Source organism: Chiloscyllium punctatum, chromosome 3 (assembly GCF_047496795.1).
Source record: "Chiloscyllium punctatum isolate Juve2018m chromosome 3, sChiPun1.3, whole genome shotgun sequence".
NCBI lineage: Eukaryota > Metazoa > Chordata > Chondrichthyes > Orectolobiformes > Hemiscylliidae > Chiloscyllium > Chiloscyllium punctatum.
Genome location: NC_092741.1, coordinates 33,210,329 through 33,235,781, shown reverse-complemented (window position 1 = coordinate 33,235,781; position 25,453 = coordinate 33,210,329). Strand labels below are relative to the sequence as shown.

The 25,453-nt window shown below is 41.4% G+C and overlaps 1 protein-coding gene across 1 annotated transcript in view; it reads right to left on the bottom strand.

The window, feature by feature from the left end:
- Positions 1–25,453, bottom strand: part of plb1 (phospholipase B1) — a 163,151-nt gene that overhangs the window by 33,322 nt on the left and 104,376 nt on the right. The window contains exons 35-43 of the mRNA XM_072551369.1: positions 23,772–23,880; positions 20,132–20,183; positions 17,641–17,721; positions 16,714–16,779; positions 12,797–12,897; positions 9,499–9,580; positions 8,052–8,156; positions 7,845–7,940; positions 601–672 (exon numbers count right to left, since the gene is read on the bottom strand). Of these exons, the coding sequence (XP_072407470.1) occupies positions 601–672; positions 7,845–7,940; positions 8,052–8,156; positions 9,499–9,580; positions 12,797–12,897; positions 16,714–16,779; positions 17,641–17,721; positions 20,132–20,183; positions 23,772–23,880 (764 nt within the window). The remainder of the gene's footprint in view (positions 1–600; positions 673–7,844; positions 7,941–8,051; positions 8,157–9,498; positions 9,581–12,796; positions 12,898–16,713; positions 16,780–17,640; positions 17,722–20,131; positions 20,184–23,771; positions 23,881–25,453) is intronic.

The following is a 25,453-nucleotide window of genomic DNA, read 5'->3' as shown; positions in this document are numbered from 1 at the left end:
TTAATGTAAATTCAGCAATAACAGACATCTCATTGTAAGAAATGCAGCTGGCCTCTTTGCTGGAGATGGTTTCACTGCACTTACCAGCCACTTTAAAAAAACTTTGTACCTTCTACATGACTTTTATTTTTCGAATCAATTTCACGAAATTAATTTTTCTAATAAACTCGCTTAGCATTTCACCATGGTCAAATCTCAACCACCCAAAGATGGTTTTACTCTACTACTCCCTGAAGAAGGATCTCTGGACCCATAACATTGACTCTGCTTTCTCTCCACTGACCTGCAATTTGTTTCCATTCCACATTTCCAGCATCTGCGATATTTTGTGTTTTTGTGTTATTGTTTTGCTCTTTCCTGGATTATGATGGGGTCTTCACACCGAGCTTAGTGTTAGCCTGACCTACAAGCAGAGTTTCTGTTAAGGTTTCAGGGGGCCCTTGGGGAGTAGGAAATGCAACAACCCCTCACATGGGATCCAAATTGTAAAATGTATTTCAGGCTGCACAGTTCAGTTCTGTGGGCTGGGATATGGCCTCCAGTCAATGCCAGCTCCAGCTGGAAGTGAGTCTGCACTGGAAACGGATGTACAATCCTTACCTGGGTTGGACAATTCAACGAGATATTTGCTGTAACATTTTGAAAATCAGATTTTTTGCCCACAGGCTGCAACTGGAGAGGGAAAGAAAAGAAAACACAGTTATTTTTGCTCAACATGATTTTTTTTTATCCTTCTCTATGGTGTCACACACATCATTCTCAAGATAGCAATGGAAGAATTCAGGGGTGGTGTTAGCTTTAGCCAACTGCTAGGTTGGCATCTTGTGTGAAGAAGCTGAAATTGAGATGTGGTCAACTTGATTGGAAGAAATTTGAATAGAAATTGGGTAAATGCTGATGTGCTTAATCCATTGGCCATGCTGAGGATCTTTACCAAGTTGTAGACATCCCAGAGGATGCCTGACTGACAGAGCTCTCTGTGAGTGACCTGCAAGTGGTCCTGGACCTTAAACAGTTGGAGGTGGCATGATAGTCTCAATATTTTTTAAAATCTTTGCTGACAAAGCCATTCCTTGCTGCCTATCCCTTGAGAAGTTGGTGGTGAACCACTTCCTTGGACCACTGCAGTCCCTGTGGCGTAGCTACATTCACAATGCTTTCCTCCAACTCAGTGTCAGCAATATTATTATGGATCTGGAGTGAACATGTACGCCAACCTTTCCCTGTAGGACATTTATGAACTATATTTAACAACAACCTAGGAGGTAATCAATCATTATTAGTGAGGTTAGAACTTCATTCCAAATTAGGCATGGTAGGATTTGAATGTATACCTTCACAATATGAGTCTAAGCCTCTGGATTATCAGTGCAGTAACATTGCCACTAGGCCACCAACTGCTGCTCGATTTAATAATCATCAAAAAGCAGGTATGTTATAAATTGCTGCTCTCGATTTGTTTTAGATGGAAAACAGTCTGTTCAAAGCATTGACTAGGATTCAGACCAACACATAGTAAGAAGCTATTCCCCTGCAGCTGGTATTGTATACAAGCACCAAGGAGTTGGTTCCAATTTGTGTTGCGTTCTGAATAGCATACAGTAAATTTTTATTAACTGGTCCCATAGGCCAGGAGCACGCCGGTTGATCAAATACTCTAGAAAATCAAGAGACATGCATAACCACAGGAAACCCTGACCAAGCGAAGCTTTAAGACATGAACATCCCTCAAAAAAAGATTTAAAAAACATCAACATACCTCATACGATCAATGCGAAAGCATACAGTGAGTATTAGAAAGATAATGCAGGGGGTATACACATCACTGTTATACTTAATTTACAGAATAAATACTCGGATAACACCGTTTATGGTATTTGAGGTATATAACTTTTGCAAGAGTTTATCAAGAGTATCGGTTGATAAGGAGCTGGTTAAAACAAAGTTTGCTGTATTTGGACATTGGGAATCTGTTCAGCTCAGTTGGCTGAGTCATTGGTTTACAGAGCAGTGTGATGCCAACAGCTTGGGTTCAATTCCCATCACTGGTTTGTGGTTACCATGAGGGACTCTCCTTCTCAACCTTGTCCCTTGCTTGAGGTCTGCTGGCCCCCAGATTAAATCACCACCAGTCGCTTCTCTCAAATGAGAGCAGGCCCAATGGTCTGGTAGAACTATGGTGACACAACAACAAAATTTGGATATTTGAATATTAATGAGGCCCCCGGTGGTTCAGATCATGGGAACATGGAAAAAGTGGGGTTTAAACCCACTATTGAGAGCCATGGCTCAATCGGGTGTGTGCTTTCATCTGATGGAGAGTTGAGCTCCAATCCGAAGTCTAGAGTACTTGGGTACAGTCCTGAAGAAATACTACTTGTTGAAGGTATTTGATATATAATTAAATCAGCCTTCTCGTCTAACATGAAGCTGTGCCAACTCACACTTTGGGAGTCATCCAGGTTTCAGATAGAACATTTACATTGGTTTCATCTGGATTTACACATACATCTAAACTTCTTTTTGAAGTTATATGAAGGAGTTCCTATTCACTGCCCTGTAATTATTTACTATAACTTGTGCCAATACTCTCCCACTCTCAATATTGTTGTAAAATGATTGGCAAAACCAAGGACCCCTTATTAATGTGAAAGGCTGGGCATTCACCTTGTTGTGGATATTTACTTCCAATCCTAGGAGATGTGTTTGTAAATGTGTTGTAGTATTTGTCCTCTTGTGTCACTGGTGTTAATATCTCCTATTACCATGCTAATGACAGTCTTAAGACCACCTATCCCTCGTAGCTTGGGATCTTGTCAGATGGGAATGTTGTCATATCATAAAGTAACTAGTAGCAGTGAGAGTCTCTTAGTGATTTTCATTGAGTTGCTAACAGGATCCTGGAAAGTTAATGACTGGTGCACATTATTTACATTACTCAAAGACCAGAGGGAGCTTTGTTTCAAATACAGACCCCTAGCACAATTATAAATAGAACATAGAACATAGAACAATACAGCGCAGTACAGGCCCTTCGGCCCTCGATGTTGCGCCGATCAAAGCCCACCTAACCTACACTAACCCACTATCCTCCATATACCTATCCAATGCCCGCTTAAATACCCATAAAGAGGGAGAGTCCACTACTGCTACTGGCAGGGCATTCCATGATCTTACGACTCGCTGAGTGAAGAACCTACCCCTAACATCAGTCCTATATCTACCCCCCCTTAATTTAAAGCTATGCCCCCTTGTAATAGCTGACTCCATACGTGGAAAAAGGTTCTCACTGTCAACCCTATCTAACCCCCTAATCATCTTGTACACCTCTATCAAATCACCCCTAAACCTTCTTTTCTCCAATGAAAACAACCCCAAGTGCCTCAGCCTTTCCTCATAGGATCTTCCTACCATACCAGGCAACATCCTGGTAAACCTCCTCTGCACCCGTTCCAGTGCCTCCACATCCTTCCTATAGTATGGCGACCAAAACTGCACACAATATTCCAGAAGCGGCCGCACCAGAGTCTTATACAACTGCAGCATGACCTCAGGACTCCGGAACTCAATTCCTCTACCAATAAAAGCCAGTACGCCATATGCCTTCTTCACTGCACTATTTACCTGGGTGGCAACTTTCAGAGATCTGTGTACATGGACACCAAGATCCCTCTGCTCTTCCACACTACCAAGTAGTCTACCATTAGCCCAGTAATCCATCTTTTTATTACTCTTACCAAAGTGAATCACTTCACACTTAGCTACATTGAACTCCATTTGCCACCTTTCTGCCCAGCTCTGCAGCTTCTCTATATCCCGCTGTAACCTGCCATATCCTTCCTCACTGTCTACAACTCCTCCGACTTTCGTATCATCCGCAAACTTGCTCACCCAACCTTCTAACCCTTTCTCCAGGTCATTTATAAAAATGACAAACAGCAATGGTCCCAAAACAGATCCTTGCGGAACACCACTAGTGACGGCACTCCAAGATGAATCTTTGCCATCAACTACTACCCTCTGTCTTCTTCCAGAGAGCCAATTCCTAATCCAAACCTCCAACTCACCCTCAATGCCATATCTCTGTATTTTCTGCAGTAGCCTACCATGGGGGACCTTATCAAACGCCTTACTAAAATCCATATATACTACATCTACCGCTTTCCCCTCATCTACCTCCTTCGTCACCTTCTCAAAGAATTCAATAAGGTTTGTGAGGCACGACCTGCCCTTCACAAAACCATGCTGACTATCCTTGATCACATCATTCTTATCCAGATGTGCATAAATCCTATCCCTTATAATTCTCTCTAAGACTTTGCCCACAACAGAAGTGAGACTCACTGGCCTATAGTTACTAGGATTATCCCTACTCCCCTTCTTGAACAAGGGAACCACGTTTGCTAGCCTCCAGTCCTCTGGCACTACTCCTGTAGACAAAGAGGACACAAAAATCAAGGCCAATGGCTCTGCAATCTCCTCCCTTGCTTCCCAGAGAATCCTAGGATAAATGCAATCAGGCCCAGGGGACTTATCTATTTTCACCCTTGCCAGAATTTCCAACACCTCTTCTCTACATATCTCAAAGCCATCCATTCTACTTATTCGTGCCTCAGTATTCATATCGACAACAATGTCCTGTTCCTGAGTGAATACTGATGAAAAGTATTCATTCAGCGCCTCCCCAATCTCTTCAGCCTCCACACGCAACTTCCCATTACTATCCTTGATTGGACCTATTCCTTCCCTAGTCATTCTTTTATTCCTAACATACCTATAGAAAGCCTTAGGGTTTTCCCTAATCCTACCAACTAAGGACCTTTCATGTCCCCTCCTTGCTGCTCTTAGCTCTCTCTTCAGGTCCTTCCGGGCTACCTTATAACTCTCAATCGCCCCTATTGAACCTTCACGCCTCATCTTTACAAAGGCCGCCCTCTTCCATTTAACAAGGGATTCCAACTCCTTATTAAACCACGGCTCCTTCACACGACCCTTTCCTCCCTGCCTGATAGGTACGTACTTATCAAGGACACTCAATAGTTGCTCCTTGAACAAGTTCCACCTATCAATTACGCTCTTGCCTTGGAATCTACTTTTCCAATCCACACATCCTAAGTCATGCCTCAACGCATCATAATTTCCCTGCCCCCAGCTATAACTCTTGCCCTGTAGTACACACTTATCCCTCTCCATCACTAGAGTAAAAATCACCGAATTGTGGTCACTGTCCCCAAAGTGCTCACCTACCTCTAGTTCTATTTCCTATTTCTTAGATTGGCTTAAAATATAATGGTTATATGCATAGAATTGTAATAGGAATGATAAAGTCCTTTAACACTACGAGGCTTCAAGATAATTGATCACTAATGGCCTTGAGAATGTTTTAATATTCTGTACTGCATTATGAATATTAAATTATTCCTTATACTTTGAAACTTTAGCCTGCCTTTATGCTTCTATACCAATAGTTTACTTGCTTCCCCAAGTCAAGTAGTTTCTGAAAATCTCTTCCTTGGTAACTTACGAATGGAAATATGCCATTCAGCCCACTAGTCTATATACTGTACAATGTCATGGTTGATCAGAGATCTAACTACAAATACCTCTGTTTATCTCATGTCCTTTTTTACCTTTGGATAATGTAATGTAAGGTGTGTGAGATATATATATTAATTGCATTTATTTTAGAATTTGGATATTTAAATATTGGCATGTGGATTTTGGTCTGTATTTATGAAGAAGTAATAATTAACTTGTCAGCCTTTCTGGAGCCATGATTTTAAATCAATATGTTTGAGAGAGCAACTGACTGGAGATTCTCCTGGGGGCAGGTCATGTGATTTTGTTTGTACTTTGAGATTTTTTTTTGTTTAGTGAAAACCCAAAGAGTGGAAAGCTTTTGGGTCAGTTTTTAGAAGACCTGGATGGAATTAGCTGCAAGACCAGTTACTCCCGTGAAAGGAGTTACTTCATAAAAGTTTGTTTGAACATTCTAGACTAAAAGTGTTTGTTTAAGAAATCTGAAGGCATTATATAGAGCTCAGAATATTATTCACACAACGGTGCTTAAATCAAGGAAAAGACTATCAAGTTCTCAAGACCAGGAATTGAAAGAAACAGTTAAATTAAAGTGATGTGATAGATAAGGTAACACTCGCTGGTATTTAAGTCCTATAAAGTGATGATGTTGGGATAGATGAGACTTTATTTTGCAGTGCACTTTGAAATATTTTAAATTGCACCATATGTAAATAGCTTGGTTTGTTCTATTTTTAATTTAATTTCTTTTGTGTCATAAACTGCTGTTTTATTGTTGAAACCAAATCTGCAGCATCACTTCCATATGTCTCATTGAAAGACCACTATAATAATTTAGGAAAAATATAATAATCCAGCAAGCCAGATGTCAGTATTGGATTTGACTTGTGCAGTAGTGACATCAGTTGGGATCATAACAAGTGGGGACTCATCAGGCTTTCAGTTCACTAGGTTTAAGAGAGGTATGTGTCTTTTCTTTTATAACTACCTTATTAATCTGTCCTGCCACCTTCAGGGATCTGTGGACAAGCACTCTAATCTCCCTCTGTTCCTCTGAGCTTCCTACTGTTTTGCAATTCATTGAGTACTCCTGTGTCTTTTACTTCTTCTAAAGTGCATAACCTCACACTTTTCAGGTTTAAATTCCATCATCTGCTGATCTGCCTATGTGGCCAATCCATTTATGTCCTCCTGCAACAACACCTTCCTCCTCAGTCAACCACTGACCAATCTTTGCAACATTCATGAACTTGGTTATCACCATTCCATATCATCAACTATAATACTGAGCTTTGTGATACACCACTGCACACTGCGGGTGCCAGTCACACAATCAGCTTTCTGCCATCTTCCTCTCTCCTATCATTAAACCAATTTTGGATCCAAGTTGCTAAGTTACCTTCTTAATCAGTTTCCCAACTGGGACCCTGTCAAAGGTTTTGCTGAAATCCAGATAAATACATCAAATGTCCCCTCACCCAAACAGTTGGCCACCTCCTCAAAAAGTTCAACTAGATTTTTAGTCATGACCTGTCTGAGAAAGGCAAGGGTGTGGACTTTGCAATATATCCATCATAAATGGCATTTTGTCAAATACGTTTTGAAAGCCAAAATATATCCGACTTATTTTTTATCTTTTCACTATTTATGACTGTCCCTCATGGTTTTCCTATCTTTTGGTAGGGCACTAATTTGTTAATGGCTACAGTTACAGTTATTCACTTCCCTGTATACCTACTGTACCTGAATCCGCAACTGGCTCTCTGAATTTTTAAGCACTATCTCAGGAATGAATCCTGGCCCAAAGTATCAGGCCTTCTGGCCAGTGCCAATGAAGGGATTGCAAAGAGAGTGAGATTTCTGCTGGGTGACATCAAACAATAACAGCATGCATTTATTTAATCTCTTTATATCCCAACACCCTTCAGAGTGTCATCAAACAAAGCCTGACAATAAGCTTCAAAAGGGGCTATTAGGATTGATGACCAAAAACTTGGTTAAGGAGGAAAGGTTTAGGAATGTCTTGAAGAGGGAAAGAGAGTTAAGGAGGCTTGAGAAGGGAATTCCAAAGCTTAGGGCCTAGGCATCTGGAAGTACAATGACCAATGGAAGGGCAAGTACAATCAGGGACACTTGAATACAGAATTGGAGGAGTGTAGAAATCTTGGAGAGGTACAGGGCTGAAGGACGTGCAGAGATGAAGCGCAGCAAGGCTTTGGAGAGATTTAAAAATGTTAAGGATGAGAATTTTTATACATTGAGGCAGTACCAGCAAAGGCAGTAGTATAAGTCAGTGAGTTACTTACCATGCTATTCCACAGAGATCTTGACATCTGCACATGGAACTTCCTGCTTAAATGGAAACAGTCAGGGGCAAAGTATGAGACATCGGGGTGTCCATTCTGAAATCAAAAGGGAAAGGACATCAGGAGAATGTGATAGAGCAGGCCAGATAGCAACAGTGGATGAGGTAGTGTTTCTTCAGAAAGAAACATATAAACATTATCACTTACATCTAAAATTGGGACTTCCATGTGCCGAAGGAAAGGCTGTAACACGACTGTGAAGTTCTCTCCACTATCATACTTGCCCGATTCAACAAGCTTTTGAATGCTTTGCTGAGGTGGGAGGGGTAAGAGAAATATAGGAGTAAATGCCAGTTGCTTATAGAATAAATAAATCCTATGATGATGCTTTGCTCCATTTACTATTCACTATGAAATTGTGGATCAAGAAGTGATTAGAGGAAGGTTCCTCTATGTGAATATGTGTACATTCATATGTGCTTATCTTTAAACAATTTTAAAGTGAAATCTTGGCAGTCTCAATATCGTAACTATAATCCTTTAAGCCTTCCTTTTTGACATATCTGTTAAATAATATCTGAAGCTGAGAAAAATGTTACTTCACTTTGAGATGACTTGTTTCATTGGGTGAGAATGTCAGTCAAACAATGAGTTTCAAATGCCAGAGTCACTGAGGGAGGACATCTGCACAACTCTCATCTGAAACTCAAAATCAGCACAACAACGTCACTCCACCAAGGTGAGTGCAACACTGTCACTCCACCAGGAGGGCAGCAACACCGTCGCCCCGGTACACCATCACCCCACCTAAACAACACCATCTCTATGCTATAAAAACAGCAACACCATCATGTACCAGTATTACAGCAACACTATAACTTCACTTGTACGACATTAACACCATCACTACAGTTTAAGGATAGCAACACCATCAATACACCTAAGCAACACCATTGTTGCACCTGTATGACAATAACACCATCACTGTATGAGTATAACAACAAAGCCAATACTACACAAGTTCAAAGCAATCCAGCAGTACCCCTGTACGACAGCAACACTAACACTACACCAGTACAGCAGCAGATGGCAACACGAGAACTACACCTGCACAACAGCAACACCAGTACTGCACGAGTTCAAAGCAAATCCACTGCTACACCGGCAACACCAGCACTGAACTAGTAAGATAGCCCTGAAGAAGGGCTCATGCCCGAAACGTCGATTCTCCTGCTCCTTGGATGCTGCCTGACCTGCTGCGCTTTTCCAGCAACACATTTTCAGCTCTGATCTCCAGCATCTGCAGTCCTCACTTTCTCCTAGTAAGATAGCAACACCATCACGACACCAGTACAACAGCAACACCATCACGACACCAGTACAACACCATCACGACACCTGAAAAACAAACGCCATCATTACACCAGAACAACAGTGTCATCACTACACCAGCACCATCACCACTTGCACAGCAGTAACACCATGACTGCACCAGTAAAACAGCAACACCACCACACCACCTCTATTACAGCAACACCATCACATCAACTCTATTACAGAAATACAATCATTACAGCAGTACAACAACAAAAGATAACCCGAGCACCGACATAAACAAATGAGAGAAAGGGTCACTGAAAGTGATGTGAAATACCTGATAGGCTTTGTTGGCTTCAATCATCATCTGTAACTCGGGAGAGTTTTCATTGGGCTTCACCACACAGTTACACAGCATTCTGTTGGAAACAGTAGAAAATCAATTTTGCGCAGTTTGTGTGGTTTAGTGTGATGCATTTCTTTGAGTCATGTGTCAGTGTCCCCACTGAGAACCTTATGTTCTGGAAGGTGCCTTTTATGCAATCAACATTGATGTAGATAACAGAAGTGCCTCGGGATTGTAACAGAGTGAGTATCTTTACTGATGTTACGGCAGACATGGGAAGAGTGCACTTTCTCTCGTTCCACCTCTCCATTAGTCACAACATATATTTACATTTAAAACAGGAACAATATCACTAGACCAGCACATGGCCAATTATACGTACCAATCTATCAACTTCAGAATTTAAATCCACCAACCAGGCTTCATCAAAAAACACCAAAACTATTGATTTGTTTCAAAACAAAACTTATTCAATAAAAGTTCAAAAGATTATTAACACACAGTTTCAAAATGACAGTATGAATATATACCTTTCTAAATAACCAACATGCATGGATGCATATGCCAGTCATTGAAAAATTAAAGAAACTTTCTCTGATCAGGTTAGCTTTTATAAAAACTCTGACCAAATAATTGTTAGTTCTTGAAGAGAAAAGGATAAGATATGAGCTAGTCTATTTGTCTTTCAGTTCAGTCCAGCATCCTGGTACACATAGACAGGTGTCACTAGACACAGACACTTGTCACTGGCTATATATGGTTGCCTCTGGGATCTTTTAAGGCATGTGTTATTAAAGAGATGTGCAGAGGATCTCTACTACAGGCTAGTCCTGTCAGGAGACTGGCTGAATCAGTTTTCAACTCTTAGTCTAGATTATCCAAAGGCGTTTCATGTAAAATGAGAAAGATGAGTTGTGTGGCATATCAAATGGCAGGGTACATCTGAACTGGACTCCAAACGATCTGAAATGGCCACACTCCTGACAACCACAAACTCAGACATGTGATTTCCAATAAACAAGTTCAAGCAGTTAGCTTAAGTCATGTGACTTCAAGTAGGTGCTTTTAAAACAAACATCCAAAGTGTCTTTTTAGTGACCATTGGAAAGAAAACAGATCTAGCTATCTCCTCAGTAGTTCAAATGAACACACTCCCCGAATCCTTTAGACTTAGATTTTCCGAAATACTAAGAAGTGAAACTCTTATAACTCTGCATACTTCTGATTAAATGATATAACGTTACACCAAGTAAGGAAAAGTCATTTCAGTGGCAGGAGTATTAGTGACCAGACAAAACAGATTTAAGGTAATCGCCAAAGGAACGGAAGGTGATATGAAGTAACATCTTCAGTGAATTGTTACCGTCCATTATGCTGTAACTGGAAGCAGATTCAAATGTAGTGTTCAAATGAGAAGTCAATAAATATTTTTTGGGGGAAACAAATTACTGAGCTATGGAGATAGGCTAGAACAGGGAAATTAATTTAATAGTTCAGATCTTGGATGGACATACAGCACCTCCTTCTATGCTGTATCATTCTGTGAAGTCATTTCTCCTCCCTGACACAAGGAAACTGATTTTGAGTTTGGCTGATGAATGTTTCGGTCCAACATCTGGTTTATGTACAGATTATAGTTATGAAGAGTGTAACAAAATAAAAGCTTTTTATTTTGTTTCTACAACCTTTGAAAAACATCTTCTTACTGTACCAAACTGTCATACTCGTCATAACTATAATCTGTACATAAACCAGATGTGGGACCGAAACATTCATCAGTCAAACTCAAAATCAGTTTCCTTGTGTCAGAGAGGAGAATTTTCTTCACAGAATGATACAGCACAGAAATGAGGGAAAATGATGGAAAACATCCTGAAGTTTCACTCTTCAAAGCTACGTGTGTTTGGACTTACATGTGAAAGAGTTATATTGGTAGAGGAACCTGAGACAAGAATAACAATTTGCATTTATATAGCACCTGTAACATAGTAAAATGTCTCAACTGAGCTCAATGGAGCATAGTCAAGCAAAATTAGACCAATCCACAGAAGGAGATGTTAGGACAGATGGCCAAAGGCATGGCCATGGGCAGGTTTAAGGAGGTTCGGAAAGAAGGAGAAAGGTGTAGAGAAGAGAAGAGATTTCGGGAGGGGATTTTGGGACTTGGCCACCATTGGTGAAGCAGTTCAAATCAGGGGTGCTCAAGAGGCCAGAAGAGCTTGAGGAGATTTTCATACGCAGCTCTGTGGCGCACCTCTAGCCTTTGGTGGACTGCGACTCTTCACAAATATACTCTCCTGCACCAACAGTTCAGTCTCAGAGATGCATCCGCTGAATATCACAATAATTGTATTAAACTCCTGGTGTTTTCCTTTCTGCTCAATAGCTGAAAGTGGTTATGGATGTGTAACCTTTTTAATAAAAGCCGGGGAAACTCCAGAGTGTCTGCTTGTGTGACCATCCTGTTATGTGAATACAGCAAAATGTAGGCTGCATTATTAGTCATTACAAGGAGCCTACACCAGGGGAGCTGTTTAAGGTTACACTCAAAGGCATCCAGGCTGCATAACAAAAAAATCAACTACTTTGTATGCTTACTAGAATATAGAGAAACCCTGTCAATTGGAGACACCTTACACATGGCTTTCAGCTTTTATTATTTGTTTTAATGCCCAAAAGAGTCAATGTTAAATGTGCAGTAGCATGGTTGAGTTCTTCATCCGCAACCTACAGCGGTAGGGAACCATTCTATTCCTGGGGATGTCTGTACAGGCATGCAGTCCCAGAGATAGAGTAGTTTCTCTGTCACTGTGCATGCTGGGTAAAAATATCTCCATTCCACAAAGCTATTTCTTAGAGGAAACCCATCGTTGTCCAGGGTTGAGTTTGTGTCTTAAGTTGTAAAATTGATTGATGCAATAAAGGTCTATTTGTGAATGCAGCTCCACATGAATGTGATTAACTCCTAATTATCATCAGAAACAGCCAAGCAAACACTCAATTAAAATTATATCCAAGTACAGAGGCTCAAGGGGGAAGTCCATCTCTGAGGTTACCTTGAGCAGTAAATGCTGGGCATACCAGTAGCACCCACATTTCAAAAATGAATAAGAAAAGGTTAAACCTGTAAAGGCATTATTCACCCAGAGGTGTCCCAGAATTACAGTTTATTTTATGGCCCTGCTCACCCCAGAATCTTGCGGATAATATTTATATGCACCAAACTGTCACCAGAAAATTGGCCAAAACTAAAGCCAGAATGTCTTTTAGAAAAGTGGAATTACTATACCTTACAAGTATTCTGGGACAGCTCAGCTGGGTATCTTGGTGAAGGCGCCTCAGAGGAATGAGTTCTAAAACCTCAATTAAGTTGACAAAAGCTCTTGGAACCTGAAGCAAGGTAAAAGGTCAATGTTAACGGTGACTGAACAACGAAATCTGAATTGGGCTGGAAAAAGGTTTTATATGTAGAATATCAAGTAATTGTTTGGTAGACAGAACCTGAACATTACTCCAATAAAAGACACAGCTTGTTGAAGTTTTTCATCTCACAGGACAATTTGCAAGAATACCAAATTAATGGGGAAATAACATTTATTCTGCATGAGAGGAGAATGCTAATTGGTTGAGGTTTCTAATTGGTCAACAGAATGTGTCCGTGTTCAACAATATGTACAGTATTCATTTTGCAGATGTGTAAAGTACTCCATGACAGCTTTTGTATTATTAATATAACATACATTTATTTGCTGGTGGAAGATGATCTCCCACAGCATAATGTCAGTGTTAGCCTGTGTAGTGATTGGAATTAGGTGGATCTTGTTGACTACGAGGTCCTTGATTGGGATTGTTAACCTGGGCGAATCAGAAAGCTAACCAATATAAACAGGGGATTTAGAATCTCCTCAGTTCAGGGGACTGATGCTGGATTGGCTGGCTACAGTAAATAAAGGGTGACTTGGTGTTGGTGATACTGGCCTCTATGCAGTTATTTCAATGGTGTTGAGGCAACATGACCCTATATGAGAACCTGTCGAGGGCACCTTGAAACCTATAGTAAAAGGAACTCCCAGATTATGTCCGCAGCACTACAGAATTCTTACAGAAACTCAGCATCCATGGACCATTTGAATCGGAACATTCCTTGTCACAATGGATGTTTGGCACTCTACACCAGCATCCCTCATGATGATGGCATCACTGCAACAGCCTGACTATTCAATACCAACAACTGCCAATTTCCAGACACTAACCTCCAACTCATCCACTTCGTCCTCAACCACAATGTCTTTACCATTGAAAACAAGTTCTTCATCCAGTCATATGGAACAGCCAAGGGAACCAGATTCGCACCCAAATATGCAACCATTTTCATGCACAAGTTCAAGCAAGGCTACTTTGCTGCACAGGCCCTCCAGTCAACACTATACACCAGATACATCAAGGACATTTCCTTCCTCTGGACTCATGGTGAGACATTCAGAAATGGTTACAAAACAATATCAAAAGGTTTCATCTCACAGCATTCTAGATATGCTCCCAACGATGCCCTGAACAAATGCTGTAAAACATCCCTACTCTTATATTCCATTTGCATTGCAATGACTTCCATTTGCCTTCCTAATCAGTTGCATTGTAATCTTTTGTGATTCAAATACCAGGACACCAGATTACACTGTTCCTCAGAGCTCAGAACAAAGAATGAAGAGCAAACAAAAACACAGCACAGGAACAGGCCCTCCAAGCCTGAACTGACACTTTTTTCTCTTCCAAACTAAAAATGTCTTCACTTACAGGATCTGAATCTCTCTATGCACTTCCTATTCACGTATTTGTCCAGGTATTTGTTGAAAGCTGCTAGCGTGTCTGCTTCCACCACCTCCTTTGGCAATGCATTCCAGGCACTCACCACTCTTTGCGTGAAAAACTTACATTGCACATCTCTTTTAAACTTCTCCCCTCACATCTTGAACCTGTTCCCTCGTAATTGACCTCTCCTCCCTTGAAAAAAGCCTCATGCCATTCACAATCTTATAAACTTCTATCAGGTTGCCCCTCAACCTCTTGCTTTCCAGTGAAAATAATCCCAGTCTATCCAACCTTTCTTCATAGCAAAAATCCCCCAGACCAGGCAACATGGTTGTAAACCATTTCTGTACCTTCCCCAAAGAATCCACATCCTTCTGATGGTGTCATGACCTGAACTGTATGCAATAATCTGAGTATGGCCCAACTAAAGTTCTATAAAGCTTCAGCATAACTTCTCTATTATTATACTTAATGCCCTTCCAACGAAGTCACGCGACACCAGGTTATAGTCCAATACGTTTACAGAAGAACCTTGATTATCCGAACGACGTGGGCACTGAGTGTTTTGATGGGTAATTGAATGTTCTGATAATCAAATGCCAGATAAGACAGTTTAGCCAAGCATTGGGACCTTGCAATTTTGCCAGAGAATCCGAAATTCAGATAATTGAATGCTGGATAATCAAGGTTTCTCTGTATTTGAAATCACAAGCTTTCAAAGTACTGCTCCTTTGTCAGGTGAACAATAACCTGGTGTCATGTGACTCCTGACTTTGTCCACCTCGTTCCAACAATGACACCTCCATATCATTTAAATAACATGCTGTTCTTCTGTTCCTCCTGCAAAAGTAAAAATTCACATTTATTCACATTAGACTCTAACTGCCAAATTTTTGCTCACACATTTAACCTATATAAATCCCTCTGTAAAGTCCTTGTGTCCTCTTCACAATTTAGTCTTCTACCTATCCATGTGTTGTAGCAAATTCAGCAACCACACATTTCACACTATTTTTAACTTGTCTGGTTAATGCTGGATGGTATGTAACCCTCCTCTAGGGTTTTCTTACATCCTGGAATGTACTTTTTCGGAATGTTGATGAAAATAGAGGTTAGTCAGTGAAGTTGGAGTGCACAATATGAACGGTCACCAAACACAAGTATAATGAGTTCAATGTCATTCACTAGGTATGTGTCATTCACTGTACTTCAAAATCAGAGCTGATGAAATGATTACTAATTTGATAATGGTTGGATTCCCTTGTTGCTGAAATGTTTTGTGAAATAAGTTACACTTAAAGAAATGCAACTTCTAAGCTTGATCAAAACATCAAACTCACAAAAAAGGCAATGTGAAGGTGAGAGAAGAAAGATTTAAAAGGAGCCTGAGGGGCAAAGTTTTCACACAAAGAGTGGTTTGTATGTGGAATAAACTGCCAGAGGGAGTAACAGATGCAGGTACAGATCCAACATTTAACAGACATTTGGACAGGTTCATGGAAAGATTTAGAGGGATATGAGCCAAACATAGCCAAATGGAACTGGTTTAATTTGGCAAACCTGGTCAGCATGGATAGTTGGGCTGAAGGGTCGGTTTCTGTGCTATATGACCATGACTCTAAGTACACTGTGAAATACAGAGACCATGTCACTCCAAAGGGACAAGTCAGAACATTTTAACAGATCCAAGAGAAAACAGTTTTCTTTCCCTTCCAGGTTAAAGTTCGGGAACCAGTTCTCTCTGCACTCAATTGTTCTTTCCACACTCTGATGTCTGAAGACTGATTTCAAAATGAAGTTAGATTTGATTTATTTATTGTCACATTGTTTTGTTACAAAATACAGCGAAGAGTGTTGTATAATGTCACCACTCTCCAGCGTCATCTTAAACTACAAAAAAAACCAATACATGGAACATAAATGCAAAAAAATAAAGAAGTAAAGAAAAGGTGTTCAACTTTACAGTCATTCCCGTTAAGTGTACTGATTTTAGCAGGTTCTGTTCCTAAGGAGGGTGAGCTGGTCGGATTTCTCAGGATAGTCTTCAGAATGCCCTCAAACCTGCCACTGATAACGATTTTCGGTGCGGATTGAAGACATTCCTGCCTGCTCCCTAACTGGGATTTAGGACCGAGCTCTACAATGATGGAAAAAGATTTGGGACCTACTACCCCATCTTGTATTTCCCAAACTTTGCATCTACAATCAGAATAACTGCCATGTTGCTTATTATCCTATCACCACCACAGTTAGGGACTTGCCCAACTCAGTACATTGTTTTTCTTTGAGGATTATTTTACCCAGTTTACCACAAAAGACATTAACACCAAACATAACTTTAAGAATCCAGAAAGGATGGGTAGAATCCAATGAGTTAAGGTGTAAATTGGGACCTACCTCTTTGTGGAGGATGTCCAAAGCTTCTTCAATATGCCTGGTAAAGTTTATAGGAGAGTAATAAGCCTAAGAAGAACAAAGAAAACAGACAAAGCAAACTCAGTGACCTGCAAGTACATTTGACCCAGGAACAACCAGTCGCTGCTGGTAGATAAATTTCCACTTGCACCCAAAAGGCTACAAAACCCCTGGAACAATGTCACTGTGTTCCCATCCTTTACATCAGCTCCCAGCCTTTTTCAAATGCGGTCAGACTCCTGCTACAACTAAATAGTGGAGAATGATGGAAAATTGTCAGGAGCCCACCCAGTGACAGAAGGTGTCTGAAAATTGAATCAGGCAGCAATTTATGGGGAGGTGGTGAGGTAATGCTCATGTCAATAGATTGGGAATCCAGGGGAGAAGGCCAGTACTCTGGGGTCATAGGCTTGATTCCCACCGTGACAAATAGAGAAGTTCAAAATCAATAAATTTAAAAAAGCAAGTCTAATGGTGACCATCTAACCACTGTCAACTGTTGTAAACACCCATTTGATTCACTGATGCCTTCAGAGTTCTGAAGAAGGATCACTGGACTTGAAATGTTAATACTGTTTTCTCTCCACAGATCCTGCCAGAACTGCTGAGTTTCTCCAGCAATTTCTGATTGTGAAGTGTTAGCTCATTTATACGCACAAGTGCAGAATGGCCTCCTTCTGTTCTATACGATGCTGTGGAGGCCATTTTCACCTTACCCGCCAATCAGGAAACTGGTGAGCTTGGGAGCAGGGCTGGCTTCAGATTTTATTCTCTGTGAAGTCAGGTCAATTGCTGACATATAAGACTGCTGCTTCCCACAGGTTTTCTGACTGATCTGTCCGGTTTAAAGGAAATTCCCAAGTATTCAAAGAGAACAATGTCATTCTGGATCTCAAATAATTTGCTTACCAAATCAGTGCAGTAATTGCAGATGTCATTTCCACCAATAAACATGTTGATAACCTTCCAGTCATTCTGAAAATCAATTTTCTAGAACAGAAAATAAGAAATGCCATAGGAGTTTTTAGCCAATAGCAAAGATTAACCATTGGGTGATGCCATTGGTTAAATTCACTGATTTCATGCTTCAAATAGGAAAGTGAGGCTGATAGTATAGTGTTAATGTAACTGGGTTAATAATTCAGAGACTTAGGCTTATGGTTCAGAGATGTAAATTTAAAACTCGTCTGGTGAACTTAAATTCAATTAAATAATACATCTGGAATGAGTGACAAGTATGAGCGTTGCTGATTTACTCACTTATGCCCCTTAGAGGAAGAACACAGCCAACACATGATTATAGACTCACAGGAATGTAATTAACTCTTACCCACACTCTGACATAGCTGGGCAAGCCACTTAGTTGTATATAACCATTAAAAATGTGAATAAGCATAAAATCAGAGGGTCCATCCATTTATGACTGGCAGTGGGTCACAGCTATGCCTGCCTCTTTGTCAGGTACCTGGAACAGTTCATCTTCTGCAGCTACACTGGCACCATTCCTCACCTTTTTCTCCACTACATCGATGACTGTATCAGTGCCACCTCGTGCTCCCATGAGGAGGTTGGACAGTTCACCAACTTCACAAACATCTTCCATCCTGACCTCTTTTACCTGGATCATCTCAGACACCACCCTCCCCTTCCTGAACCTCTCCATTTCCATTTCCAGTGACCAACTCAATACGGACATCTATTGCAGACCCACCCACTCCCATTCCTACCTGGACTACACATCCTCCCACCCTGCCTCTTATAAAAATGCTATCCCTTATTCCCAGTTCCTCTGCCTTCACACCATGTGCTCCCAGGAGGACCAATTCTACCACAGAACATCCCAGATGGCTTCCTTCTTCAAAGACTACAATTACCCCTCTCACGTGGTCGACAATGCCCTCCAGCACATCTCCTCTACTTCCCACACCTCCGCCCTTGAACCTCACCCCTCCAGTTGCATCAAGGACAGAATGGTCCTCACCTTCCACTCCACCAACCTCCAGATACATCGCATCATCCTCCATCATTTCTCCCACCTACAAACAGACCCCACCACCAGAGATATATCTAACTCCCCACTCCCATGTGCACTTCAGAGAGACCATTCCCTCTGCAACTCCCTTGTCAGGTCCATGCCTTCCACCAACCCACCCTCTCAACCTGGCACCTTCCCCTGCCATGGCAAGCAGTGCAAACCGTGCTCTGACACCTCCCCCCTCACCTCCGTCCAAGGCCCCAAAGGATCCTTCCATATCTGACAGAAATGTACCTGTATTTCCACACACATATCCGATGCACCTCATGTGGTGTCCTCTACATTAAAGAGAGACAGGACACCAACTTGCAGATTGTTTCAGAGAACACCTCTGGGATACCCACACCTACGAACCCCATGCACTATGGCTGAACACTTCAAGTTCCCCTCCCACTCCGCCAAGGATGTGTAGTCCTGGGCCTCCTCCATCACTAAACCCTTACCACCCGATGCCTGGAGGAAGAACACCTCCTCTTCTGCCTTGGGACCCTGTACCCACATGGCATCAATGTGGATTTCAACAGTTTCCCTATTTCCCCTTCCCCCACCTTATCCCTGTCCCAACCTTTCAACATGGCACTGCCCTCTTGTATGGTCCTACCTGTCCATCGCCCTTCTCCCCCAACTGCTCCACCCTCCTCTCCGACTTATCACTTTGACCCCCACCTTGATCTACTTATCGTATTCTCAGCTACCTTCCCCCCAGCCCCACCCTCTCCTATTTATCTCTCAGTCCCCTTCGCCCACAAGCCTCATTTCTGATGCAGGCCTTATCCCCGAAACATTGATTCTCCTGCTCCTCGGATGCTGCCTGACTGGCTGTGCTTTTCCAGCAAAACACTCTTCGACGATGGTGCATGTATGGAATAAATTGCTGCACGAAGTGGTGGAGGCTGGTATGATTATTATATTTAAAAGGCATTTGGATAGGTACATGAATAGGAAGGGTTTATGGGGATATGGTCCAAATGCTGGGAAATGGGACTAGATTAATTTAGGATAGCTGGTCGGCAAGGATGAGTTGGACCATGCAGTACATCTTTGTGACTTTATAAGTTCCCCTCGGTGTGATGGAACTGTATAATCCACCATGGAATTCAATGTGAGTAGGCCGAGTCATTCCTCAATGCCATGTCTGCATTGTACCTCAGTTTATGAAGCCTTGGCTGATTGGAAAATCTAAAACACAGTGCTACCCTCAGAGAAGTGTGTAATATTCAGTTGTTGAGTATTATATATTGGGGATAGATCTGAAACCAAGGGGCAGAGTGAGCATAAACTGAAGGTCCCACTCACCAGTGAGGTTTTCTAACTTGGAATAAAGATTTAGAAATCAAAGTTTTAATACCATTGGGGAACCCTTACCGGATGATTTTTCATGATGCTCACTAATCTTCTCACTTGATCTGGAAGATCTCTGGTCATTGGGAGAAAAATATGTATTTGATCAATAACATTTCTCATTTACATTTCTTTTCTTTTTTTTTGAACGGGGCATTTAAATCCGAGTTTATTGTGTGTAAGAGGGCTGCCACATTGTAGTAGGGCTCATGGTTTGCCATCTGTCTCAAGAGCTTTGGAAATTTAAATACCACAAGACATAGAACAGAGAACAATACAGCGCAGAACATGTCCTTTGGCGCTCGTTGTTGTGCCGAGCTGTGAACTAATCTCAGCCTACCCCCCCCTACACTATCCCATCATCATCCATGTGCTTGTCCAAGGATTGTTTAAATGTCCCTAGTGTGGCTGAGTTAACTACATTGGCAGGTAGAGCATTACACACCATTACCACTTTCTGAGTAAAGAATCTGCCTCTGACATCTGTCTTAAATCTATCACCCCTCAATGTGTAGCTATGCCCCCTCTTACAAGCTGACGCCATCAACCTAGGAAAAAGACTTTCACTGTCTACTCTATCTAATCTGCTGATCATCTTGTACACCTCTATCAAATCCCCTCTTAGCCTTCTTTTCTCCAATAAGAACAGACCCAAGTCTCTCAGCCTTTCCTCATTAGACCTTCCCTCCAGACCAGGCAACATCCTGGTAAATCTCATCTGCACCTTTTCCAATGCTTCCACATCTTTGAAGGCGGCACGGTGGCACAGTGGTTAGCACTGCTGCCTCACAGCGCCTGAGACCCGGGTTCAATTCCCGCCTCAGGCGACTGACTGTGTGGAGTTTGCACGTTCTCCCTGTGTCTGTGTGGGTTTCCTCCGGGTGCTCCGGTTTCCTCCCACAGTCCAAAGATGTGCAGGCCAGGTGAATTGGCCATGCTAAATTGCCCATAGTGTTAGGTAAGGGGTAAATGTAGATGTAGGGGTATGGGTGGGTTACGCTTCGGCGGGGCGGTGTGGACTTGTTGGGCCGAAGGGCCTGTTTCCACACTGTAAGTAATCTAATCTAATCTTTCCTGTAATGGTGCGACCAGAACTGTACACAATATTCCAACTGCGGCTGCACTAGCATTTTGCACAGTTGCAGAATGACATTACACCTCCGGAACTCAAACCCTCTATCAATAAAACCTAACACACCATATGTCATCTTAACAGCACTATCAACCTGGGTGGAAACTTTCAGGGATCTACATACATGGACTCCAATATCACTCTGCACATCCACACTACCAAGAATCTTTCTATTGACCCAGTATTCTGCCTTCCTGTTATTCTTCCCAAAGTGAATCACCTCACATTTGTCTGCATTGAACTCCATTTGCCACCTCTCAGCCCAATTCTGTAGCTTATCCAAGTCCCCCTGCAACCTGCAACATTCTTTCACACTGTCCACTACTCCACCGACTTTAATGTCATCTGCAAACTTATTGACCTGTCCACCTATGCCTGCATCCAAGTCATTTATAAAAATAACAAACAGCAGTGGTCCCAAAACAGATCCTTGTGGCACACCACTAGTAACTGGACTCCAGGCAGAATATTTTCTATCAACACCACTTGCTGCCTCTTCCAGAAAGCCAGTTCCTAATCCAAACTGCTAAATCACCCTCAATCCCATGCTTCTACATTTTCTCCAACAGCCGACCATGTAGAACTTTATCAAAGGTTTTACTGGAGTCCATGTACACCACGTTAACTGTCCTACCCTCATCCACATGCTTGGTCACCTTCTCAAAAAAAGTCAATGAAATTTGTGAGACATGACCTGACCTTGACAAAACCATGATGACTATCTGCAATCAAATTGTTGCTTGCTAGATGATTATAAATCTTATCTTAGAATCCTTTCCAAAACCTTTCCTACAACAGACATAAGGCTCACTGGTCTATAATTACCTGGATCATCTCTACTACCCTTCTTGAACAAGGGCACAACATTTGCAATCCTTCAGTCCTCTGGTACTAAACCTATAGACAATGATGACTCAAAGATCAAGGCTAAAGGCTCCAACATCTCCTCCCTAGCTTCTCAGAGAATCCTTGAATAAATCTCACCCAATCAAGGGTACTTGTCTACTTTCACTCCTTCCAGAATTTATAACACCTCTTCCTTACTAACCTCGATCCTTTCTAGTCTAATATTCTGCACCTCGTTCTTCTCCTCTACAATATTCTCCTTTTCCTGAGTGAAAACAGATGAGAAATATTCATTTAGCACCTCTCCAATCTCCACAGGGGCAACACACACATTCCCACTTTTGTGTTTGACTGGCCCTATTCCTATCCCAGTGATCTTTTTATTCCTCTCATACCTATAGAAAGCTTTAGGGTTCTCCTTTATTCAATTTACTAAAGACTGCTCGTGTCCTCTCTTTGCTCTTCTTAATTCTCTCTTTAAATCCTTCCGAGCTAATCTGTAACTTTCCATCACCTCATCTGAACCATCTTGTCTCAACTTCACATAAGCCTCCTTCTTCCACTTAACAGGAGATACAATTTCTGTAGTAAACCACGGATCCCTTACCTTATCACTTCCTCCACTCCAGACAGGGGCGTACCAATCAAGGACATGCAATATCTGTTCCTTAAACCATTTCCATTGTCCCCATCCCTTTCATTTTGCTACCCCATTCTATGCACCCTAAGTCTTGCCTAATTGCATTATAATAGTCCTTCACCTATCTATAACTCTTGCCCTGTGGCATGTACCTATCCTTTTCCATCACTAAACTAAACATAATCAAATTATGGTCACTCTCTCCAAAGTGCTCACCTGCCACTAAATCAAACACCTGGCCTGATTCATTACCACTTACCAGATGCAGTGCAGCCTCCCCTCTTGTTGACCCTTTGACATACTGTGTCAAGAATTCCTCCGGCACACATTGGACAAAAACTGATCCATCTGACATACTAGAGTTTTTGCATTTCCAGTCAATGTTGGGAAGTTAAAGTCCCCCATAATGACCACCCTGTTCCTTTCACTCCTAACCAGAATCATTTTGCCAATCCTTGCCTCCACATCCCTGGGATTGTGCAGAAGCCTATAAAAAACTCCAAGCAGTGTGACCTCTCCTCTCCTGTTTCTAACCTCAGCCCATACCACCTCAGTACACAAGTGCTCGTCAAATGTTCTTTCAGCCAACGTTACATTGTCCTTGACTAACAAGAGCACACCTCCCCCTCTTTTATCGCCTTCCTTGTTCTTAATGAAAGATCTAAATCCTGGAACCTGCGACATCCATTCCTGACCCTGCTTTATCCATCATAACTAAATGAAATAACATGTTTAAAACATAGATTAGCATGTAATGGATTGCGAAGGCTATTTAAGCTTTCAAATCACCCCCTCTAAACATCCTCTGCCTATAATAGCAGCCAATCTGAGAAACAGAATCTGTTGTCAGCGCTCATAGACTTTGCTGCTTCTAGTGTTTCAACCATTTCACGATGTTCAGGAAATCAAATTGGCAAAAATGAAAATAGTTAAAGGACAATAAATAGAATGGCTCTGAATGAATGTTCTGCTGAGGTGCATAGGTTGCATTGAGGAAGGCAAAACTATGCCTCATTATTGGCCCAGTCATGGAACCAAATACATACGCAGCTATCGCTCCAGCAACAGCTTGATTCAGAAATGTTTTGGGATTTTCAAGATTCCCCTTTCCAGTTGAAAATCCAGTCAATGAAGGGTTAAATTCACGAAGAATATCTAAAATAAAGAATATCAGGACATATTAAGTGGAAAACAGTAACTACTGCTACACAAGCAGTTAACAAATTCAAAGAAAAGTTGAAAATCAGTGACATGCTTTGATACATAGTTTCTGATGAATGATACAACCAGAAGCCATGAAATAAACATAGTAATGTTCTGAAATAGTGGAGACAATACTGGAGAAACTCGGGTCAGACAACATCTGTGAACATAGAAACAGGATTAACTTTTCATGTCTGTTATGATCTTTTTCAAAACTCAATTTACCTTCTCTCATATACAAAGAATCATAGAATCACTCAATGCCCATTAAGTCTGCACCAACCCTCCAAAGAGCATTCAGACCAGTTCCCTACCTCATCCCAATATTTTCTATTTGTTTCGGATTTCAATTTTTCACATATACATGTATTTCTTTTACTTAGATGATGTTGCACATTTGCTAGTTCATTGTACATTTTATATATTTGTTGTAAAGATACTGGGACATTTTGGAAAGAATGCTACAAATCAAAGGACACTACCTACAGCAATTGTATTTTCAAAGACCAAGCAACTTAGGTGGAGAAATTGAGGCTGCACAGCTTTCAAAGAGAGTTCACGTGACCCAGTTGGGATTTAGTCAGCGAAAGGTTGCTATCTATGCTACATTTCTCTCTTTCTTTCACCAAAACACCTCTCATCAAAGTGTATGAGTTGAAAACTCACTGAAAGAATTTATTACCACAAATGGAGAGTTCTTAAATGAGAAGTTCAGAGAAGGTTTACTACACTAATGTGTAGTAGGGTGACACAGTGGCTCAGTGGTAGCAATGCTACCTCCCAGAGACCCATGTTTGTTTCCAGCCTCAGGCGACTGTCTGTGTGGAGTTTGTACATTCTCCCCGTGTCTGTGTGGTTTTCCTCTGGGTATTCTGGTTTCCTCCCACAGTCCAAAGATGTGAAGGTTAGATGGTTTGGCCATGCTAAATTGTCCGTAGTGTCCAGGGATGCGCAGGCTAGCTGAGTTAGCCATGGTCAATGTGGGTTTTATGGTGATAGGTTAGGAAAGTGGGTCTGGGTGGGATGGTCTTCAGAGGGACAGTGTGAACTCAATGGGCTGAATGACCTGCTGTGAAGATTCTATGATTCTTCTATAACTAATACCCAGAAAGAACAGGTTGCCTTATGAGGAAAGGCTAGACAAGCTGGGTGTTTGGAGTTTGGAAGAAAGATTACTTAATTGAAACATATATGACGTTGACTGGACCTGACAGGGTAGATGTCAAAAGGATGTTTCTTCTTGTGGAAGAAAGTATACCTCAGAATCATAGTTTTTAAAAAAAGAGATTGTGCATTTAAGATAGAGTTAAAGAAGCTCTTTCTTTCCTCACTGAGGGTTATCAGTCTTTGGAATCCCCTTCTTCAAAAGGCAGTGGATTCAAAATCTTGAAATATTTTTAAGTTAGAGGTAAATAGATTCTTCATGACCAATGGGATGAAAGATTATCAGGGATATGCAGGAATGTAGAGTCGAGGTTAAAATCAGTTCAGCCATGATCTTATTGAATGTTGGAACAGGTTCAAA